Source organism: Dermacentor andersoni, chromosome 1, assembly GCF_023375885.2.
Source record: "Dermacentor andersoni chromosome 1, qqDerAnde1_hic_scaffold, whole genome shotgun sequence".
NCBI classification, from domain to species: domain Eukaryota; kingdom Metazoa; phylum Arthropoda; class Arachnida; order Ixodida; family Ixodidae; genus Dermacentor; species Dermacentor andersoni.
The window spans coordinates 119,773,701-119,796,319 of NC_092814.1; the positions used below are offsets into that span (position 1 = coordinate 119,773,701).

A 22,619-nucleotide genomic window follows, 5' to 3' on the forward strand; every position below is an offset into this window, starting at 1 on the left:
GAGGGACACAATGTTGCAGCCTGATATATTGCCAGTCGCTACGTTTGCAGCCCACAATGCAACAAAGGCGAATCACGGTGCTCGCAAAAAGACTGAGACAGACAGTGACCGCGGAGCTTTCGTCAACACGGAGCACGTTGTAGCACAAGCAGACCACAATTGCTGAGTGCCGGAAATGCGCTTAAATGTAGTGAGAAATTTTTCTTGTGCATTCTCTTTCTGTTACTTTCTTTTTATAAAAACAAATTAACTAACATTCCAGTTATTACGATAAACATTTGCTTGCCCTACTAGCGTGATTAGGACAATTTACGTCAAATGGTTAGGGGCTGGCTAAAAATTCAGCCGAGCGGTGTGCTGCGACCGGCAGCGATGTACATTTTTAAAACATTATAATGAATTACAAGCTTTATGCGGAGCACTTAGATGCATCAATTAATGATCAGAAGGACCTACTCTAACGACTCAGTAAGTTTGTACAAAATTGCCAAAATTGTTTCAGAGTCCCTTTAACGTCTTTTCTTTAAAAAAAATGCATTTAAATGATCCTTGAACTCATGAAGCATGATGCAAGACACACTGAACTCGAATTTTTGGATGCCATTATACAAAGCAGGATATTGTCTTCAGTGTAACCACCTAATCTAAAGTGTTGTATACAACATGGAAAGATTCAAGAAAGAAACAGACCTTATGCAGCAGAGAAAGGGGAACAGCCACCAACTCACCTTTATCAAGATATCACGAGTGCCCTGTGGTTTCAGGTTGAAGTGGGCAATCTCAGGTGACAAGAATGTTGGGTTGATTGAATACATGCGTATACAAGTGTCCATAAGGTCTAAAGCAAGTTCCATGTGACCTTGTGGCATTCCTCCAACAACGTGGCCCAGCATCAACGTCCCAGGAAAATAGCACACCAAGTGGTCCTGCAATTACCAATACATCATAAAGGGAGCAAATGTGCTCTCTGATCCACTCTACAAACATGACACCAAACAACATAACACTTTAGCAATGTAACTTTGCCTAACAATCACTGTCAGAGTTCCTTTAAGACTGTCTAAGCATCATTTTCAAGATTTATTTATCGCTTCTATTTCTTTAAGTACAGTAGACTTCCGTTAAGATGCTCTTGTAGGAACAGTAAAAATCTGCTCACATAACCAGAACTTCACCTTAAAAGCTATCTAAACATGTCAAAATGTATTATTCTTGGTGAACCCACATATTAATGATACAAAAATATCAACGAAACATCATTAAAACCAAAAGGCAGATGTAAGAAAAGAAAGATTTATTAGATGTGCATATTGCAAAACAATTGCTTTGCTTTTGTTCTGTTGGCATGGAGTCTCTTTTCCTGATAATTTTTTGTGCTCAGCACAATGATCAAGACATTATGCACTCTTATTCTATTGAGTAATTGTTGTTTGTCAGTAGTACTGTGCAAACCTGTGCGCTGTCACAAAAGTTGACATTTCACCTATCTAGCTAAACATAATTTAAGACCTTCACATTGACAAAAAAATGCAGAAAAAGATTGCAGCTGCATCATGTGAGAACACCGCTGGTTCTTATGGCTACTGGACAGTGTCGTGACCATAAGTGATCAGCCTGCAAAAGAAACTTAAAAACCTTCCCAATTGTCTGCATGGTAAACCCTGTGGGTTTCCATGCTGTCGTCAATGCTGGCGCAGCTGTTTAAGTGCACAGAAACATCATTTTCTCCTCATGTAGCTATCACAGTTGCCTCATCAAAGTCTGACAACCCAAGCCCTTCTAACTGAGACAAGTAGCAGGCATCTGTGATGGCAGCAAAAGTTCAGCTTAGCCGACTTAGTGGTTTGTATTTAGCGCATTTATTTTGCACTGTACCTATGGGGAACCAACCAAGCGTTCACACAGTGTTCCTTATACAGCAAAAACTCGTTAACTTGAACCGCAAGGGGAAGCCGCTTCAGTTCAAATTAACGAAAGTTCGAACTAACGAAAGTGAAGGAGAACAGTACACTGCGATTTGGAAGCAGTAGGGCATGTCAGAAATTTGGCGTGCCAGAAAGTGATGGCATGTGCTGCGGGCACACGCCATCTTCAAGTCGCAGCTCTGGGCCCGACTGTGCCACACCACCGACGTCCACCGAAACAAACATTAGCCGAGGTTTAACACCATCATAAAGAATCGCGACGGCCGGAACATCCTAAGCTGAAAACAGACGTGCACAACCGATGAAGGCTGCTGATACAAAAGACGCTGAACATGTGAATGTGGCGAAGGCCCCGATTCGTCAGTTCTTGATTGCAAGCGCAGCTGCGACGCACTTGATTCACTGTGTTTTGGTGCTTGCCGCACCATCTGCCGCACAACATTAGCAGCTACACAAGATTTGCAAAGCCCCCGAGATTCCCGACGGGCAAGAAGTATCGGAGGCCATGTAGAACGGAGAGGAGGCAGCAGCCGCTGCCTTCTGGCCGACCCCACGCCAGTTAGATTTTTTCCGATTTTGCATTCTCTCGCCATTGTCTCCGTTCCGGAGGCGACCGAGCCTTGCGTGTAGGCAGTAGGCGCGTTTCTCTAACCGTGTGCCAGGCACCAAGCTGCCGGCACCGTGGCGCGTAGTTCGAATTATCCGTGGCGGAACCTTCTCGCGTTCGAATTAACAGGCTTTTTTATACATAGACTTCTGTGGACCTTGGCCGGACCAAATCGTACAGTTCGAATTATCCATAAATTCGAATTATTGAAGTTCGAATTAACGAGCTTTCACTGTATATACGCAAATTAGGCTTAACCGGGTTCGTCTTAACGGGAGTTTACAGTAGCCGACGAATTTTTCGGACTCCAAAAATTCGGACTTGTTGGATATTCCAGACTTCGTATATGCACTTCCAGGGTTCCCATGAGTTATTGCATTTTTGCGACGAATTTTTCAGACGAATTTAGGTGCCAAAGTTTGATTTTCCAGACTAAATCACTCATTCCAAGCCACGCTACCTGATCTTAAAGGCCGCCATGTTGGTTTTTCTGCTAGCTTGGCCAGGCTTGGCATCCGTTTTTTTTTTCCTTTCTTTCTTTTTTTAAGTTTCAATTGCTATTTTGCATGCGGTGTCCACAGAGCAGGTGTGTCTCAGAGGCATTGCGCATCTTTGTGCGGCTTCGCATTTGTGTGAACAGCGCCACCTCCTGTGCCTTTGCAAGAGCCAAGTGGTGCGAAGAAACATGCTCATTTCTTCGTGTCTCGGAGACGTCACATCTTTGTGCGTGCTTGTGCAGCTTCATGTTTGCGTGATCAGCGCCACCTCCTGTGCCTTTGCAAGAGCCAAGTGGTGCGAAGAAACATGCTCGTTTCTTCGTGTCTTGGAGACGTCACATCTTTGTGCGTGCTTGTGTGGCTTCATGTTTGTGTGATCAGCGCCACCTCCTGTGCCTTTGCAAGGGCCAAGTGGTGTGAAGAAACATGGCTCGTTTCTTCTATCTCCATGGCGATCTCCGCCAACGGAGATTGCCAATGTGGTGACGCTCTTGTTGACTGTATACGGAGACGGCATAACTCTTGCGCAAATCTAAGCACATCTGATCGCCTCCAAGCGATGCCCTGCCTTCCATGGCAGGGTATTATTAGGGATTTTCTTAAGCCGCTCTAAGCCTTAAAAAATTTCATTTCTTTCGGTGAACCGAGTTTTTCTGACTGTTCGATATTTAGGACTATATTTCAGTCCCCGCAAGGTTCAGAAAATCAGTCGGCTACTGTGGGACCTTCTCAATAATGGCATCAACTGACGTACATCAGACTGGCGATTAACTGATAATGTATATCAGATTGTGGATTCCACACACTTGCTCCAAACAAAAATGATGAAAATAGATTACAGTCAAACCCTGTGATAATGAAAGCCAGAGAGAACAAAATTCTCAAATGAAATATTTTCGTATCCGCAGTAAACGCTTATAGGATTCAATGTATTCCGTGTCTCTGCACCTTATGCGTAGGTGTCTACGGGAGAGTTTCATGCACATGGGTAACAGCATTCCTGCTGTTCTTGGCATTCCTAACAGCATGCCAAGACGGTGTGCTTAGCAATGCGGGAATGCTGTTGCTCATAGACCTTGATATGTATGGTGTCGAATCGTGGAGCTTTCACAAAAGTGATTATATCCCCGAAAGTGATGGAGAATACCACTCCATGCCACTGCCGCCATCACTAATTGATGCGCGATGCATACTTTCTGCTGTTGGCAGTGTGGTTCTATATGATGGAGATACCACTCCACGCCTCAGCTGCCATCGCTAACTTATGCATGGGGCATACTTTATGCTGTTGGCAGTGCGGTTTTTCACAGTGAACTTTAATTTCTCAGCACATCTTGATGTCTGCGTTGTCTAATTTCACAATGAAATTCTCACGAAATAAAATTTTTTCGCTTGACACACTGATTTTGTTATTGGGGGTTTCAACTGTATATGTAATTCACGCTGAAGCTTCCAATATGTGCTATGCTCCCTTGTGCTATGCTCCCTGAAAAGTAACTTTAATTAACCATACCATTTTGGGGTAGAAGGTCCGACCACGCACAAGTTCTCCAATAAAAAGCAATTTGTTAGGCTCTGAACGCCTAACCAAATGCTTCTGCACACCTTCCACAGCAGCCAGGTAGTCGTCTTTTAGCCTGCATTGAATATTAAAATTTTCAATTAGCAAAAAAAAAAGGGAGAGTGCAAATAAAATGAAGCATAACTTTAAACGTACACCTGTAGCCCCCCACTCATCATGAATAACAGATTTACAGTAATGGATAATGTAGCATTAACCTTCAGGCAACTGATTACTTATACTTACTACAGTAAACCCCGGATGTAATGAACCTCTATGTAACGAATTCCTGTATTTTACGCATTTTTCTCAATCCCCAATGCTATTCCCATAGAAGCTCATGTATTTGTGACTTCCATGTAACGAAGGCGTTGCGGTGACTGACCCTGATCTAACGAATTTGCGACAACGATCATTTATTATTTACAGCCGCAACTTTACTGAAAATTTGTATGCACAACGTGCATTTGTAATTAAAGATATGTAAGATAATGGGCAGGCTGCGAGAGGAATGCATACGATCACGAATGATTGCTCACTGTGATAATAACACAACAGCCGCTAGAACAGCTAGCACCGCTCAGCGGTAAGCAGAGCAACCTTCTCACGTGGCCTTCGAGATTGTCAACCGGCGTGTCATTGCTGCGTCGGGCGTCGGGGCCGGCGGACCATCTCAAAGGCTATGCTCTGCAGCTTTTGCTTATGTAATTGTGACATCACGTGGCACTACCATGCCTGCTCAGTTTGGCGCTTATCTGTGTTAGGCTTACTCCTGTCTCAGCGTGGCACTGGGCATGCATTCATTGTTGGCCATGTCGGTTCGCTGCGAATATGAGTTCTGTAATCAGAAAACGCAAAGCTTTGTCTCCTGAAGACAAACTTGCCACTGTGAATGCGATTTCCGCAGGCAAGAAGAAGAAGAATGTCACTGCCCGGTTTACATCCCAGCCACCTGCGTATTGACAATTTTGAGCTCAAGAGACAGGACCCGCAATGCAAGTTGCAAGAAAAAAGTTACAAGTACAAGTACAAAAAGGGTACAAGTTGCAAGAAAAGAAGGCTGAAGCCGTCTATGTACATTGATGCGGAAAAGGCTGTTTTTACATGGTTTCTGGACACATGGGCACGAAACGTGCCCACAAGTGGCACGATCCTGCAGCAGAAAGCTAGGGATCTTGCGTGCATCCTTGGCCATGATGACTTGAAGACAAGTAAGGGCTGGTTACAAGGATTCAAGAGCCGGAACGATGTCATCGGTAGAGTTATTAGCGTTGAGTGTGCCTCTGCACACTGTAAAGCCTCTGCTTCGTAGATGACCAAGAAGCTGCCTGACATCATCAGCCGCTATGAGGCGCGGACTTGTAAAATGCCAGTGAGATGGTTTTGTTCTATCAGATGTTGCCAAATCGCAAGCTGGCGCTCAAAGGAGACGACTGTCGCGGCGGAAAACAAAGCAAACTCCACATGACGGTTTTGCTTTGCACCAATAGTGATGATAGTGATAAGAGAGTCCCTATTTGGTGAAATGTCCGGCTAATTTGAGAGCCTGGATGACATGGGAAATTTTCTCTTGACTGGTTGAAGCAGTCAACGAAGACGTCAAGCGACAGGGCTGCCAAACCTGCCTTCTGCTTGACAATTGCTCTGTGCACCACGCATAAGGCCTTCAGCACTCGAACATCGAGCTGCAGTATTTTCGTGCAAACTGCCCATCCCTACTTCAGCCCTTAGACAAAGGGGTCATTAACAGCTTTAAGTGCTGCTATCGCTGTCGCTTGATGGACAAGATTCTACTGGATATCCATTTTGAACAGCAGATGAAAATTGATATCTATCATGTGATCAAGATGCTTGCTGCGTCCTGGTAAGAAGTTAGAGCAGAGACAGTCTCTAAATGCTTTGTGAAGGCCCAGATATGTACGGTCACCCAAGCTGGAGTCTGCGAAGATGAAGAGGTACCTTCAAACCCACCTGATGTCGCCGAAGCGTGGGATGCATTACACGCGAGTGGTGGAGCTGCCAACGATATCCGACTTCCTGACTTTTTGTGGGCAGACAGTGGTGCTGTATCTATGGAAGAGGTCTCAGAAGCGGCACTTGTAGAAACCAAAGATTGCGGTGATGGTTTGTCAGAGGCAGATGCACTGTTTGCGATGCCTACCACGAAGGAGGTTATGAAAGTTTTCCACCGCCACGTCTGCTCAGAGGACAATGAGGCAACCTTGGATGGTTCAGTTTCATTGGAGCACCGCGTCATGTCATTCCTTGTGCGGAAACAGCAAGCAAAAATCACACAGTTTTTTTCTGCTAAATAAATGTTTCAGAGGGAGTTAATCAGGATTAGCATCCGTCACATTTTGTTTTTGCATGATCTATGCTAGTCTTTACTCAAAAACTGCATGCAACGAAAACCTGGATATAAAGAAAGATTTTGAATTTTTTCAATTTTGTTACATCCGGGTTTAGCTGTACACCTATCGGCAGTGTTTGCAAGGATATGTGATAATGATGGGGCGGAAATGAATGTAACAGAGTGTCTACTTGTGCAACCAAACAATCAGTACTTTTGTAGACCTTCAGAGCACTCCAGGATGTCCACTCTGCGATTAGTGTTATAAATATGAGCCCTTGCGCCTCACAGAATGACTGTTTTTTAAGGTAGGCCATTACAGCATCTAGGACAGCATCTAGCTGCTCACCAGTCAATGGTCTTTCCTGTCTGGAGCCATTGCTTCAGGAGGTACTCATAGTAGCTGTCAGCTCGAGCCCCCAAGGTCAATGTAGAATCAGCATTGAAGCGGCCAGTCTCCGCATTGATGAACATGGGCACTAGGCCTTCCTTTTTAGGCAACTGGTGCAACAGCTCTGACACGGCAAAGGCCTTTTTCTGCAAAAGAAACGTTACCATGGCGATATGTACTAAGCTACCACGTACACATCCCACAGGTGTGTGCCTGGTGTGTCATAAATGCTTGTCTAGGTGCTTACTGCAACAAATCCACAGGTCAAAATTCTGAACAGCCCTGGAGCTAGCAATTGCAGTCAAGGGTAAAATGTAAACCTGTAAAAATACTGAACTTTGGCATAGTATGAAAGTCTGTGCACAAATAAACGAACATGCCATTCTCATGGTATAAACTAGAGCAGGGACCATAAAAGTTATAATAAAGTTCTTCTTACATGATGTCTATCAAGAATAATGCTACATTTCACTTAAAGAAAGGGCTCAAGTCTGAGTATGAACAGTAGGTTTTCTCTAAATAAGGTCCCTCCTTTCTTAGAATCTTGGAACTATTCATGATAGTATGTTTGCACATAAATTCGTGCAAACTGTTTATCTACTAGGAGCAGCCTGCTTGTAAACGCACAAAACTTTCACTCATGGTTAAAAAATACATTTATTTACACAATAAGTTTTCTTCTACAGAAAAAGACACAATTTCTACGACTAGAACAATGCCAACACTGTGCAAAGAAAAAAATTCACCCTATGCAAAGCTTTGTACCAAGTCAGCTGCCCTGCACAGCGGTAATCCTTTTCACAGGCACTATGGTGAAGAAGTTCAGGCTCAATTTGAGTACAACAGTGCCTGCTGAACTTGGAGGCCGCTGCCATCGCAGAGGCCATGTGCAGCAGATGCAGCTACGCGCAGTGCAAAGATGAAATTATTCTTCAGTTTTTGAGATCACAGACACATATAGTTTTCATTCATTTAACACAAAATTAGAAATTATGTATTATTGAGAATGTTCTCGCGATAATGAAATCAGCAACCAGCGTTGGTGGGCCAAATGCTTTTAATCAGCTTTTGACGACGACACTGCGGAGGCGAGAGAAAGCATCTGTTCATTATTTTTTACACGAGATTGTAAATTCTCTGCTGCATGCAGTGCAATAATATTTAGCTTACATATTCCCAGGAGCCTGGCTAACAGGTTGGGAAAGTTTTTTTACAATGTTCAAAAAGTGTTTCAGGGCCCGTTTCATCTTTGCCTGAAAGGCAAGCCTGCACAGCATTTTTTAATTCAAACAGGTTCTTGCAGAAAGTGACTGCATGTCAGACCCCAATACGCTGCAACTAATTGTGGCTCTGAAGACGGCCCATGCTGCCATAATAAAGAATATTTCATTGCAGAGGACTTTTCATTGTACAGATAAGCTTTCTTGATTTTTTTAAAGGAGCTGATAGTCTGTTTTGTTAAGAAAAGTCAAGCTAAGAAAAGATACATGATACATCAGCTAGAGTGCACACAGTGTGGAGAAAACATGCCAGTACTGCATATGCCAGGCTGTACAACAAAATAATGCGGCATTTTAAATTTGCATTCAGGAGTCAGATTTTTGTGCTAAGCAGTGAGCATAACAGGAGAACCTTGTAAAAATTGGCTGTCCTGCATCTTGTTTGAATTACTAGCAGTCTTGTAATCCAATATATTGATTTTGCCAGGAGTTGTGCTGCACCATTGATGCTGCAGTTGTATTTCCCTGATTGCCGTCGCTTTGTTTCTGAGCTGAGAAATGTGAGAGCAGAATAATTAAAGAATCTGTCTGACTTATTCTGTTCCTCTTGATTACATTCAATAGACAAAAACACTCTAAGTGCATCAATATGCAAAAATAGCACCAGCAGCATGTAAGAAAAGGCCTCCGGCTTTGCACCTTTCCGAAAGAACCAAAGGTTCAGGTGTATGAAATACATCAACAAAACTGGCTCATGCAGCAGGCCTTTGAGCAGGATAGAGGACTTTACAAGTTTTGCACTTGAGTAAAATGAAAGTATTCATTTGAATATCACGAAGAAAGCTCCATGTTGTATCACACAGCTATCTTTAGCTGACAGAACTTGTTCGCCGCCTGTTGTACCTGACTAAAGTAGCCATTCACTAAAGTTGAATGTGTGTGCTTTAAGGTAGAACAAGGAAACACGCTTCCTGGAAGCTCTATTTCTGCTAGCGGTTTGATTCTGTGAAAGAAAGTAAGAACAAGCAAATTTCAATACTTATTTCCTTATATAAATACACTGTCACAAATGGATGGAAACAATTTTATTCAATGCATTACGCTGATAAACATACATCAGAAATGTGAGCAATGATTTCAACCAAGCTTGGTGGCCATCCTAATCGGTGATACATGCAAGAAACCTCAGATGATTAAAAAGTAGGGGTGTGCAAATATTAAAAAATTTAAAATACCATTGAATATTATATTTTTCATATTTGTATTTGATTCGAAGACTAGATATTCGAAAATTTGTGACTACGCAGCTGGATACGAATATCCAAAACAAACCGAATATACTGCAGGCTGTGCAGGAGCAAACACAGTTCTTAGCGCTTGTTTCTGTGTAATCTAAGAATATGTGTCTGATTTCGTGCTGGATATTGCAACAAATTCGTGCTGCTGGCGGAATTTCATCTATAAAAAGAGCTCAGCCACTAGACACCCAAGATTTGGCAAAAAGCCAGCATCCCAGCAGCAAGGGGCGTGGGTTTGCAGACAGCAAGGGTTCACTTAGAGTGCAATGAAAGTGGATGGGGGAAACTGCATAAAAGAATCCAACTGCAATAAGAATGCTATATGTGCGAGTGTAGGTTGCACGGGCCAAACCTCAGCAGCGATTCCTGTCTATGTGTGTGGCCTCACTATGCAAATGTGCCAGCTCCCCACCGTATGCCCATGCCGAGTCTCTGTGCAGCATATCACATGCTGTTACAACATTTTAGGATAGAAAAATGGCCAATTCTCTACCGTAATATGCGCCCTAGCTAGAGCCGAGACTTGCAGTACAGATCTCGCAGGCTATGGGCGTTCCATGAACATGATCAACACGATGCCTGCATGCATCACGGTATGCTAAAAGGTATTGTTCTGAACGAGTATGGGTGCATTATACGTGCTTACTTGATTTTATAATCAAAACATTTCTTATTGCAATAGCAATTATATGGACACTCCAGGCGGATTTCCACTGCTGCCGTCGGCATTGCCGTGACATTCCACATAAAGTCCAAGAGCGATAACATCGTCGCCCCATGCTTATGCTGTATCTGCGAGTGAAAGTGTGTGGGGGTGAACTGACAATGGTGGCTCCATCTCGCGCGTGCAAAGGAAGGTATCGCACCATCTTCCATTGCATGCAAGGCATGGGGGGGAGGGCAGAAAGGGAGGGGGGAGGCGTTTTACACCGGTGGAAACTGCGTATGACGTGGCCCTATCTTGAAAATTATCTGTGATAGGGACAGTGTGCACCGAATGCTGATAGCTTCGTGTGCACTGTGTTCTTGCCGCTTAGTTTGTGTTGAAGCAAGAGGTAGCATGAAAGTCAATTTGCTGGCTGCTGATGCCATGCTTCCTCACCCCAGCATTTTGAGAGCGAGTGTACGCGGTCATCGAGTGAGATGTGTTCATGTTTGCCTGCGAGCGCGTAACACCATGCTTGTTAATTTCATTAGTAAGCAAATGTTTACAAGGCTGATAAAGCTACTATCCTTACTTTGTATAGCTGTATACTAATTTGGTATTGCAATCTATGCTTCGCCTTTCCGGTGAAACTACGACCTTTTTATTTCATGCAATCAAAGGTGCTCTCTCCCTACTTCCTGCAGTATAATGTAGTACAACTAACATGATATCAGTGGTTATGCTATATTCTTGCAACTGCAGTACCTTGACAACAGTGAGTCAGTCAGGTGACGAAAAACAACAGTAGGGGCTTGCTGCACAAGCTGTGCTGCAAAAGTCCTGCTTGCAGTGGCATAAAACATACGAAAAGTAAAGACAATGTTCTTGCAGTTTATTTCTAAACAACGGTCATAGCAAACAGTACAACACCACTCTGTTTTAGTTGGGTGTGAGCGCAACTTTTAGCTTGCAATTTATTAGTTTTGCAGCGCCGCCCGCTATCTTGAGCTTATTGCTTGATAGCAAATTTGATGACTGACAGCTGGCACAGCGTCAAATGCCTCTGAGTTTATGGGCATTTGAAGCTGTAAATAAGACACACGTTGGCGAGAAAAGACAACTAGTGGGAATTACCCAATTTTCCAAGTTAGCATGAGTCAAATACACAATCTTTTAGTATAACGTCTCACTAGTCTAATTTTTTTACCGTTGACAGCATAATTTCGATGTTCCAACATGTTAACATAACGAAACTTGCTAATGAATGCAGCATATTTTTGTGCGTATAGCCTGCCACCGTGTATAACCTGCACCCCCAATTACAACAGCCCGGAAAGAAAAAAAATATTCTCACGCATAATCTGTGGAAACAGCTGAATACAACAATGCTCACATTTTTGCAAAATCAGTCTCCACTAGCGGATGCATGACTCATCCACGTCATATCTGGTCAGTAGCTCAGTATCCCATTCTTCCGCGATACTGTGAAAGCTGGATTCACACGTCGGACATTCTCACGGACGAATCAGTCGCATGACATGTGACATGATTCGGAGTGCTTCGCAACTAGCACTTACATGACAGCGGATGACAGTGCGGATGGAGAAGCCCTCACATGGGCAATGGCGAGGAAGCAAACACAACCGAGCCGAAAATCCCACCAGTGGTTTGGCTCACTGCCGTATTGCAAAGAGCTTTGTGCGAGCCAAGGGAACGCCGTGAGAACGTATGAGCTTGCACGCATGAGTTTGCCGGCACCATGTGCGCTATTCGCTAACTACTAAATGCAACATGCCTACCTGTAACGGGGAGGAGAATTGGTGACCATCAACGAGGGGAGAAGGGAGATTTAACATGCAGGAGTGGGGAGAGGGTGGGGTTACTTAGGAGATAATGAAACTTTGACTGGCTGAGAAACTTGCCTTGAGGTGTGGCTTCACGGCAGTATGACTGGCGTTGCCGTGAAGACACACTTCGAGGTGAACTTTGCATATACATAACTAGCACCTCCACTTTACGGATAATTTTCTTGAAATTTTGGCACGTGTTATACGCGCAAAAATACAGCATATGCATTTCATTATTCAACATTCGAAGTTAACTTTTTGCATTCAATTTGTAATTCAACATTTTGATATTCACTACAGCTATACTAAAGAGCCCTATTGCAATCAGCTGAAGGATACAACTAATGTGTTGGAAGAGCAACTTCCAGAAAGCTCATGCAAGTATTGATAGTGAAATCTCCATATAACGAACTTCAGGGGACTGTGCAAACTGTTTGTTATTCTGAAAGGTCCTTATAGTGAACGCCCCAAAATGAACCATTCCGCCCATCAACCCATTAGTTCATCAAATGGCACCATACGAGCTATCAACGAAAACATAGCTGTTGCTATTTTCAACATATATTCTGCCATCATGCACCATTAAAGCCCCTTATAGTAACAGTGGTGCACGCAAAAGAGATGTGGACACCAAGAAAACAACCAGCAACGAGGAAGCTCCATGTTGCTTCCAAAGCGCAACATATCTTATTGTTTCTTTTTCACATTCCTTGCCATGGGCACCACAACTGTCTCACTCAAGGCAAACACCTGAAATATTCGAAAGTGTAACCCTGTGGCATCCCCGCGAACATGGAGGTTACATATCTCTGCGCACGTAGCTGGTACAGCCACAGAAAGAAGCATGAAAGAAAGAAGAGGCATGTGTAGAAAAAAAGGGCAAAAAAAAGAAAGAGAAGTGCCTCCATTGTTAGGTGACATTTGTCTGGGCGGAGCATGCGCTAGCAGAACCTGATGCGTCGTTGCTTCCGCAATAGAAAAAAAAAGTCCGCTCCTGCATTTTTCTCCTCTGGCGCTGTCTCAGGCTCTCCAAACCCATGCATAGCGGCGGCTGCTTTCTGTGCCTTGTCGCCTGCTAATCTACTGTTCTGGCTGCTATGAAGGATACATGGAAATCTAAGAATCCCCAGATCTGAATATTATTTCGTAGTACTGAGGCGTTGTTAACCTGACATGAAAACTGAATATGAAAAGTTTCGTATTTTGAAGTTTGTAGTACTGAAATATTTTTACATTGAAACTATAAGCAGTAAGCAGGGGATTTCCGAAAAGTCTCGTAATCTGACAAATTCATTAATGGGGTGTTTATAGTAACGAGGTTTCACTGCCTGGTGAGACTGTTCTATTGTAATGCATGCAGCTGTGATGTGACCAAAGAATAACTTCAAACTATCAATCAGCTTGAGTTTAAATTATCAAAATTTTATAGAATAAAGTATTAGTAGAACAAGTATATCTGGTCCCCTTTGAATTACATATCTACAGGCTGAGTTACTTCCATTTTGGAGCAGGATGACAAAGCAAAGCGGACTGGCACAATTGTAACAGCACTTCCACTACTGCAGCTGCAAATGGTCTGCAGTATGCAGCGTAAGAAAGTGCCACATACTTCAAACTGCGGGTCCCCTGAGGCACGACTCAGAGTACGAAACTCGAGCTGCAGTGTGGCCACCTCCGAGACACTGCTGTCTGGAGCCCAGACAGGGGCATGTGCCACTCCGGAGGCAAGGTTCACGTCAGAGTAAGGTACCCCCGATGCCGACCGGAACCCAGGTAGCAGGCGGCGCCCAAGCTCCAGCTACAAGTCAGGAAACAATGAACAACATCAGAGAGACTATGCTACAGGCAGCTGTGCTACATATGTAGTATCCGGCTTCCTGTGGAACACAATATGTGTTTGGGAGAAGGAGAAAAATGCAGATTAAGGACTTGAAAATATATAAGGTTGGAAGTGCAGAAAACCCAAGATGATCACTCAGCCCACAGGCCACATGTTTGAGCAAAGCCCTGTCAAAAATAACTAAATAAATAAAGAGTCCTATGTCAAAAAGTACACATTAAAAGTCAAATCCAACCCCTCGAACCTGTCCAGAAAAGCCACTAGTTCACCACCACTAGTTCAACATCCAGTAGGGATTTTTGATTAGGGGGACGCAATCATTGGGCCCCGCTAGTGCTTGGGGCCATGGTACTGCGTATGCGCAGTACCGTGGCCCTAAGCGCTAGCGGACCTTAACACTTGCGTCCCCCTAATCTAAAACTCTCCATTAAATTTCAAGCTGTAAGAGCAATGGAACTGTTTGCATAGTAGACTTCCTACGCATATTGTGTTAATTGTCAGTGCTACTTCAGGATTATCTTTTCACCTATGCAGCTCCTGTAGTCTGCAATACCATCTTCATGTGATGCATTAGTGCTGAAAATATCAAACAATACAAGCCATCTGCAATCAACTTGAAACATAAGCAAGAATGCCTCCTAATAAAAGTCTGCCGACATTGTGGCTCATAAAAGCATGCTCTTAACTCTTTCATTACCGCTACAAATGCGCTCATTTTCAGTAGATTCATGTTTTGACATTTTATTTCAAGATGTAGTAGTCGCAACGGTACAACGGTACTGCTATACATAAAATTATAGCCTGATCACTGGAGTCCTCCCCCCCCCCCCCCCCCCCCCTTGAATGGATGTATACCAGAAATAATTTCAGACAATTTTTTAAAACTCTTATGTTAAACTTCAAAGAAGACCCCAAGAAACACGAATGAAAGTAATGATTTACTGTTTTTAGTATAAGTACTGAGAGTAAAACAGATATGAAATATACAAAATATGCAGCTGGTTCCTAGTTCCCAACTTTTTTAAGTCAGATCACGCGAAAAAGATATTAAGAAGATTTGTGGCCATCAATACTAGCCATAGCGATGCCCATGCTCAACGAAAAAGCTGTAGCTCCACAAATGTGAAAGCACGTAACTTGCTACTGTACAGGGCACACTTGCTTTTAGTCACTGAAGCAAGCACCTGGTTTGCTCTTACCTGCATTCTTGATGCTCGCAAAGCAATGGTTGTCAAGTCAGAGAGCGTGCAGAAGCCCTTCTCATAGTTAATTATTGCGTTTTATCAGCTTTTCTTTGCAAGCAATGTGGCCTAGCGTGCATTCAACTGGCACTGGAGCCTCCACATGCTTTGTTTAGTTCCTGTACAGTGGTGTACAGTAATGTGGAGTGTTTCACAATATTGTACAGAAATCAATGAGGGCACTTGCACCAGTGGTGTTCAAAATGTAAGAGATTAAACAGCTAGTCAAGCTTCGGTCGAAGGTTGATCTGAAATCGACTGCGTGCTCTTGTGCGAGTGAAAACCCCACACGACGACAAGGAATGCTTGTGATCATTTGTACATATGCTGTCAAAGCACTCGTGGATAAAAGCAACCCACGGTGGTGAAAATGAAGTTGCCTTTGATATTAGCCAGTTTAACACAATTATCAGCATACATAACACGTACTCATGAGCATCTACCATTGTTTGAGACATCAATAAAACAGCCTATACATCGGATAGAAAAACTGACAACCAGAGAGAAGCGTCTGCGCCTTCAATGCTGTTGTCATTTAAAGATTATGTTGCCAAGTAGGCCAAAGCGCAAATTCTGCGTCTTTTTATTGAAGAAGTGCTAGAAGTACTGGAGGATGGTTTCGACAATACTACCTCCAGTCAAAATGTTATTTTTCCAGACACCCTAGTCTGTCAGAAACTGTAAAATCTGACAAATAGTTCAAGTTCAGCCATCATTTCATACGGTGCATGACATTGCAAGTAAAAGAATTCCAACGGAAACGTTTAAGAATGGGTAGAAAAACAGTCGATCAAATTGATCGATTTCTATAGGTGCGGTAACAAAAGAGTTAAACTTGTAAACATAACTTGTATTTATCTGAAATCTAACTGAAAGCTCACAACCAACTCTAAACAAATCTGAAGAGTAGACCAACATGCCCACTATGCCCTTAAATTGTATTTTTACATACAAAATCCTGCAGGATATGAGAGGTAAACAGCCGAGATTCCTTAACATGAGCCATAACGTCAGTACACAGGCCTATCCACAGCCTACCCTCAATCAAAATGGTGATGAAGTTTAGATATGAAGCCTCTGAAGTGATGCCCTGCAGCAGAAAGCCACATTTTTAGTTATAAACCACTGCAGCAGAACAAAACACATGTGCAGAATGATGTACTATCAGCTTCAAATGAAACGTGAACAGCGGAGCGCGTGGCCCATGCATAAGGGAAAGTGCAGTGTGTGCCATCCAGTCATCACCATCAACAGGTGCGCTCATCCAATTTGGCCATACGGCGCTCGTTTGGGAGTCAAATGGCCAAAAGCGCTTGGCACGCCCACACCGGCCAACGTCACGACTACCAGTGATACTGTGCTGTGCAAGTTGACCAATTGAAAGAATGAATGTGGTGCACAAGCATCAAACCACATGAGCGAATCTATCTCTAATGATGACGGTGCAAACTGCACAACGTGCACTGCTGTTCACGCCGATAGCACTTATGGTTTCGGCGAACTGTGAGACAATACTTGCCGCAAACTGCAATATTTTAGCATATGTTCTTTTTCATCTTTATTTTCTCCCTTTCAAATGCAAGAACCGGAACAGAAGCGAAAGTATCTCTCTATGGGGGATGGCGCTGTGCGGCCAAAGCAGATGTGTGCGCTTGTCAATGGTGATGACTGGACAGCACGCACTATAGCTTCACCTATGCTTGGGCCACGCGCTCCACTGTTCATGTTTCACTTGACACTGATGGTACAGATATGATTAGGACAGTTCTAAATAACTGATTTGTTGTAGCACATATGAACAAAACGAAGTTACTGGCTTTATATTCGTATACATGCAAGCTAAAAGAAACGCCTGGGCCATGGAACTTGTCCGAGCACTTAACTTTGGACGTGAATGGAAAGTTGAGAATACATGATGTATTCTGCACATCTTTATCAGCCTTGACAAAGCCAAACTATAAATGAACACAATAAGTTTTATAGAGACTGGAACCTGAATACTATTTCATAAAAACTTTAACCACTGTTCTTCTTTCACCATGCATCAAAACTTTACCAGTTGCTTTTTGTGACTCTTCTGATGTGCAAGAAGCTCGGACAGAGTTGGAAAATTACTTGCACTATCCACACTTTTGCACACAACAAGCTAGTAATATTTTCCACAAATGTTAGTCAGCAGATAGCATCTTATGCCTTGAAAGTAATAATCTTATTTAAAATTTTGTGAAGCTTCAGAAGTTGCATACCGAAACATAGAAGTTTGTTATGTCTGAAGCTGTTGTCAAGCAGCCAGTATAAACAGCATCTCAAGCAAATACAGATATATTTACATAAGTGTAGAACATTTCACTGTTTTGTGAAAAAGACTATTGCAAAAATTATGAAACAGTGTTACCATTTTATTTAAACTGTAAATTTAAAAGTCTGTTCTAAAAATTTGGTGAGAAGTTTACAGAAATCAGGCACAATAGTACTTTGTTGGGAAGTTACGCTGTTGTAAACTCTTATTTCCTTTATAAATTTTGATTATATATGCTAATAGTACTTTCAAAAGAAACTGAGGGTAAGAATAAAAATATGCTTGGAGATGTTCTTAGAATTTGACTTCCTTAAATGGCGAAAATTTCATTGCAATGAGATCATTTCTGTTTGTTTCGTATGTATTTACACTCGGAGAGTCTCAGCTGAAGCTTTTCTTACAAAAACAAAAGAAGTGTCACTGGATAAACATTCATTAAATGCAAGCTGTCTAAGCCTCTGTTTACGCTGCTAAGAGAGGAAAAGTGAAGGCGAAGTGAATGACACACACAGAACATGCTAGCAATCAGCAGAGCCAGACAGGCCCGAGCTCCTCGACACCCTTCTCTGTTATGAGTTAGTTAGGTAAATGGGGGTTTAATGGTGCAAAAGCGGCTAAGGCTATGCTGCGCCAAACACGAGGTGTTTTAAAATCCAGTTTATGAATGAAAAAGCTGTGTTAATAATCTATATTTTATGTAAAAATCCAGTGTCGTCTAGAAATTTACGGACGTCACATAATGGGACTAGCGGATCATCACCTAAAATTAGAGCAGTGTGTAAAGGTATGTTTAGTTGACATAATTTGTGCATAACTGTTAGTGGCTGTTGACATTTCTCGCATGTTGGTGTGTCTTCTTTCGTAAGTAAGTAATTGTGTATGAGGTGTGTGTGCCCAATGCGTAGTCGGCATAAAACTACTTCGATGAACCGCTCCTGATGATAGCATGACTTCCACTCGCCAACTATGGGTTTCGTGAGATGTAGCTGGTTGTCGGCACAACGGTCCCATTCGCATTGTCATTTTACCGTTAAGGCTTTTCTAATTGCACGGATGCTATCTTTATATGGGAGTGTTGTGTTTGTAATGTCTTTGTGCACTGCCATCAATGTATATCTATCAGCTGCTTCGTTACCCAGTATCCCAACATGGCTTGAGACCCAGCAGAAACGAATTGACCTCCCGTATTCATTAAAAGCCACCATGTTTAAGATGTCTCCAATCAGGGGTTCACACTCAGATTTCAGATGTAGAGCCTTCAGTGTGCTTAAAGAATCTGTGTATATGACTGCATTTTTGTGTTTATCAGCGATAATCTTTTTAACAACAACCCATATAGCGAAAACTTCGGCCGTGAAAACAGAGGCGTGTTGTGGCAATCGAATACTTTTTTCCCAATTTTCCGTTACGACCCCCACACCCACGTGTTCTTTCGTTTTGGAGCCATCAGTAAAAAATTCCATGTGATTTTGATATTTGTCCTGAAGAGCACGAAATTCCTGTATAATGTGCTCGTGTGGAGTGTCTCTTTTCTTTAAATGTGTTAATGTCCAGTCGCACAATTGTGTCAAATCGTACCACGGGGCCAACCGTTGTGGTTTCTTGGCAACCTGGAGGACTTCGTGAGGAGTGTCAATTTCCCGACAGTATTGCTCATACCGCAGGACAAGTGGCCTAATCACGTTCGGTTTATTTGTGTAGTGTAAGTGTGAGTTGCACTGTGTGACGATGTTGTAGCATATGTGTTGCGGTGATGACTGAATTCTGAGTACGTAAGAGAATGTGAGTAATGCTCTGCGCTGCTATAATGAGGGTTCATTACATTCAACTTATAAACTTTTAATAGGTGACGCTCTGTAGGCACCATTTGCAGTCGCAATCCAAGGTTATGTACTGGATCAATTCGTTGGCTATAGGACTGTCTGGCTGAGCCGTAAACCACGGAGCCGTAGTCTAAAAGGCTACGCACAAGAGACCGGTAAATACGTAAAAGACAGGTTCAGTCGGAACCCCAGTGCTTATGAGATAAAACTATTCAATGCTTTATTTGCCTTAATCTTTAGTGCTTTAATGTGGGATAGAAAGTTTAGTTTTTTGTCAAAGGTTACTCCCAAGAATTTATATTCTTGTTTTACCGGCAGCACGACATCATTCAATTTTAAATCCGGGTCTAAGTACAACCCTCGTTTTTGCGAGAATAGCACTGTAACAGTTTTTTGAGTAGAGAAGCAAAAGCCATTTTTCTCAGCCCACTCCATTAGTTTATTAATTGTTATCTGGAGCTGCCTTTCACATGTTCGTAAGTTTGAGGTGCAGCACGCTATTTGCAGATCATTGACGTATATGGAGTGCATAACAGAGGGGGGAATGACTTTGTTAACAGAGTTCATTTTTACTATAAAGAGTGTTGTGCTTAGTACGCAACCTTGTGGCACGCCGTTTTCCTGGATAAATGTGCACGAGAGCACATTGCCTAGATGGATTTGGAATGTTCTGTTGGACATAAAATCAGAGAGACAGTTTAGCATTTTGCAGCGGATTCCTAACGCAGCGAGGTCACGTAAGATCCCGAATCTCCACGTGGTGTCATACGCTTTTTCTAAATCGAAGAACACTGCCAGGCAGTGCTGTTTGTGTACGAATGCCTCACATATTTCGTGTTCAAGTCGGACGAGGTGGTCTGTCGTTGAACATCCTTTTTTATAGCCGCACTGATGAGAATCAATGGAGTTCCGTATATGAAGCGTGAAAGTTAATCTGGCATTTACGATACTTTCATATGTTTTCGCCAAACAGCTTGTCAGGGCAATGGGTCGAAAGCTGCTTGGGGATGTGGGGGATTTACCTGTTTTTAAAAGAGGCACAACTATTGCGTTTTTCCAACTTTTTGGCATGCTTCCGGATTCAAATATTTTGTTAAAAAGTTTAAGGAGAGCATCTACGGATGCTTGGGACAGGTGCGCGAGCATGGAATAATGAATCCGGTCAGGACCTACTGCAGTTTTCTTGCCAGCACAGAGAACCCTGCTAAGTTCTTGTACCGTGAATGGAGCGTTGTATTCATCCCTTGACATACAAGCAGTTGGTAGCTTCTCCTTTTCTGCTGACAGTTTGTATTTTAAAAACGTGTTTGAATAATTAGCCGAGCTAGAGATGTTATAAAAATGTTCCCTAAGTATATTCGCTTGTTCTTGTAGTGTTGTCTGAGTGCCTGAAGGTGTAAGTATGGGTATCGTGTATGATGAGTAGTCCCCCTTAAACTTCCTGACCTGTTCCCACATCCTTTTGGATGTGACGGTGCTATTAATTGTAGATATATATTTCTGCCAAGACAACTTTTCCGCCTGTCTCCGAATGTATCGAGCTTTCACTTTGGCTTGTTTAAAATTTAGAAAGTTGTTATGTGTTGGGTACCTGCGTAAGATTCCCCAGGCCTTATTTTGCAGCTTTTTTGCTATGGTGCACTCATGTGTCCACCAAGGATTTAGCTTTTTTCGAACAGCGCCAGAAGATTGTGGAATGGCCTTTTCAGCTGCAGAAATAATACAGTTAGTAAATTTTTCATTAATTTTGTCAATGCTTAAGTCTGTTAAAGTAAGTTCCTCCAGCCTGGCACTTTCTGTAAAAACAGCCCAGTCTACCATTTGTAACTTCCATTGGCGTGGTTTGTAGGATATAATGGGTAGCATTGAGGTGAGGTTGATTATGGCAGGTAGATGATCACTGCCATATGAAGTCTCGAGTACATCCTATTTAAAATCGGTAAAAATGTCCGGAGGGCAAAATGCTAAATCGAGGCAGCTAAAATTGCGTGAATTTGGTGAAAAATGAGTTGGAGCACCTGAATTCAAAAGACAGATGTTATTTGTCAAAATAAAATGTTTGATAAGTTGTCCTCTTTGGTCATTCTTATCGCTGCCCCCAAAGAGTGCAATGAGCATTAAAATCTCCAACTAAAACAAAAGGCTCCGGCAGCTGGCCAATTAAATTTTCCAGGTCTCGAGTTGTGAAATAGCTATGGGGGGGGGATGTACAACGAACAAATGGTGACAGTCTTAAAGGATAGAATGGTGACAGCTACTGCCTCGTATGGAGTATTTAATGAAACGTTCCGTGTGGGGATGCCGCCTTGGACGATAATAGCGACACCTCCTGATAGAGGGTTGGAGTGCTCGCGGTCCTTTCTTACGACAGTAAAACCTTTAAGAAAATGTGTATGTTTGGGTCCCAGGTTCGTTTCTTGAAGGCAGAATGCTACTGGTGATAACTTATTTATGATGTCTTTGACGTCACCTAGATTGTGAATTAGGCCTCTGCAGTTCCAATGAATGATAAAAGCCATCTTATTGGAATTGGGAAAAAAATTACTTATGTGTGTGAGCTTACAAATTGTAGGTGACATGTATTTAAAAGCTGATTACTCTTATGAAGGGCGGTAACCGTTCAGGTTACCTTTCCCTTTCTCACAGGAGTTATAATATGTTTCTCCTTCTGTGAGCGCTCCAAGGAGCGCAGATCTTTTGGAGTCAGTGACGCCGGGGTTTTTGGATCGACCTCCATCGCCTTTTCCGAGGCACTGCACAATCGAGAGCCAGGCGCCGAGACGCGCGTCTCGGGCCGTGGGGTACGCTTCAACTTCGGGCCCTGCGGCACTGTTGTCTGCGGGCCCGTATTCGTTGCTGATGGAGCAGCACTAGCTGCAGCCACCAAGGGGGCGGTTGGGGTTTTTACAGGAGTACCGGACGTGGACCCTGTAGATTCCTGAGACCGGTGTGGCGCTGCACCCTGCCGCGTCACACTGGCATAGCTTACTTAAGGTAAGTGCGCTAGCCTTTTCCTCGCTTCATGGAATGAAATCTTTTCCTTTCCAGTTATTGCAATTATTTCTTTTTCTCTT

At 42.9% G+C, this 22,619-nt stretch overlaps 1 protein-coding gene across 2 annotated transcripts in view; it reads right to left on the minus strand.

Annotated features, from left to right (window-relative positions):
* The window catches only part of alpha-Man-Ib (alpha-Mannosidase class I b), a 63,160-nt gene that overhangs the window by 24,501 nt on the left and 16,040 nt on the right, over window positions 1–22,619 (minus strand). For both annotated transcript variants that reach the window (XM_050193718.3, XM_050193717.3), the window contains exons 5-8: window positions 13,952–14,140; window positions 7,290–7,477; window positions 4,543–4,666; window positions 729–926 (exon numbers count right to left, since the gene is read on the minus strand). In XM_050193718.3, coding sequence (XP_050049675.1) covers window positions 729–926; window positions 4,543–4,666; window positions 7,290–7,477; window positions 13,952–14,140 — 699 coding nt within the window. The remainder of the gene's footprint in view (window positions 1–728; window positions 927–4,542; window positions 4,667–7,289; window positions 7,478–13,951; window positions 14,141–22,619) is intronic.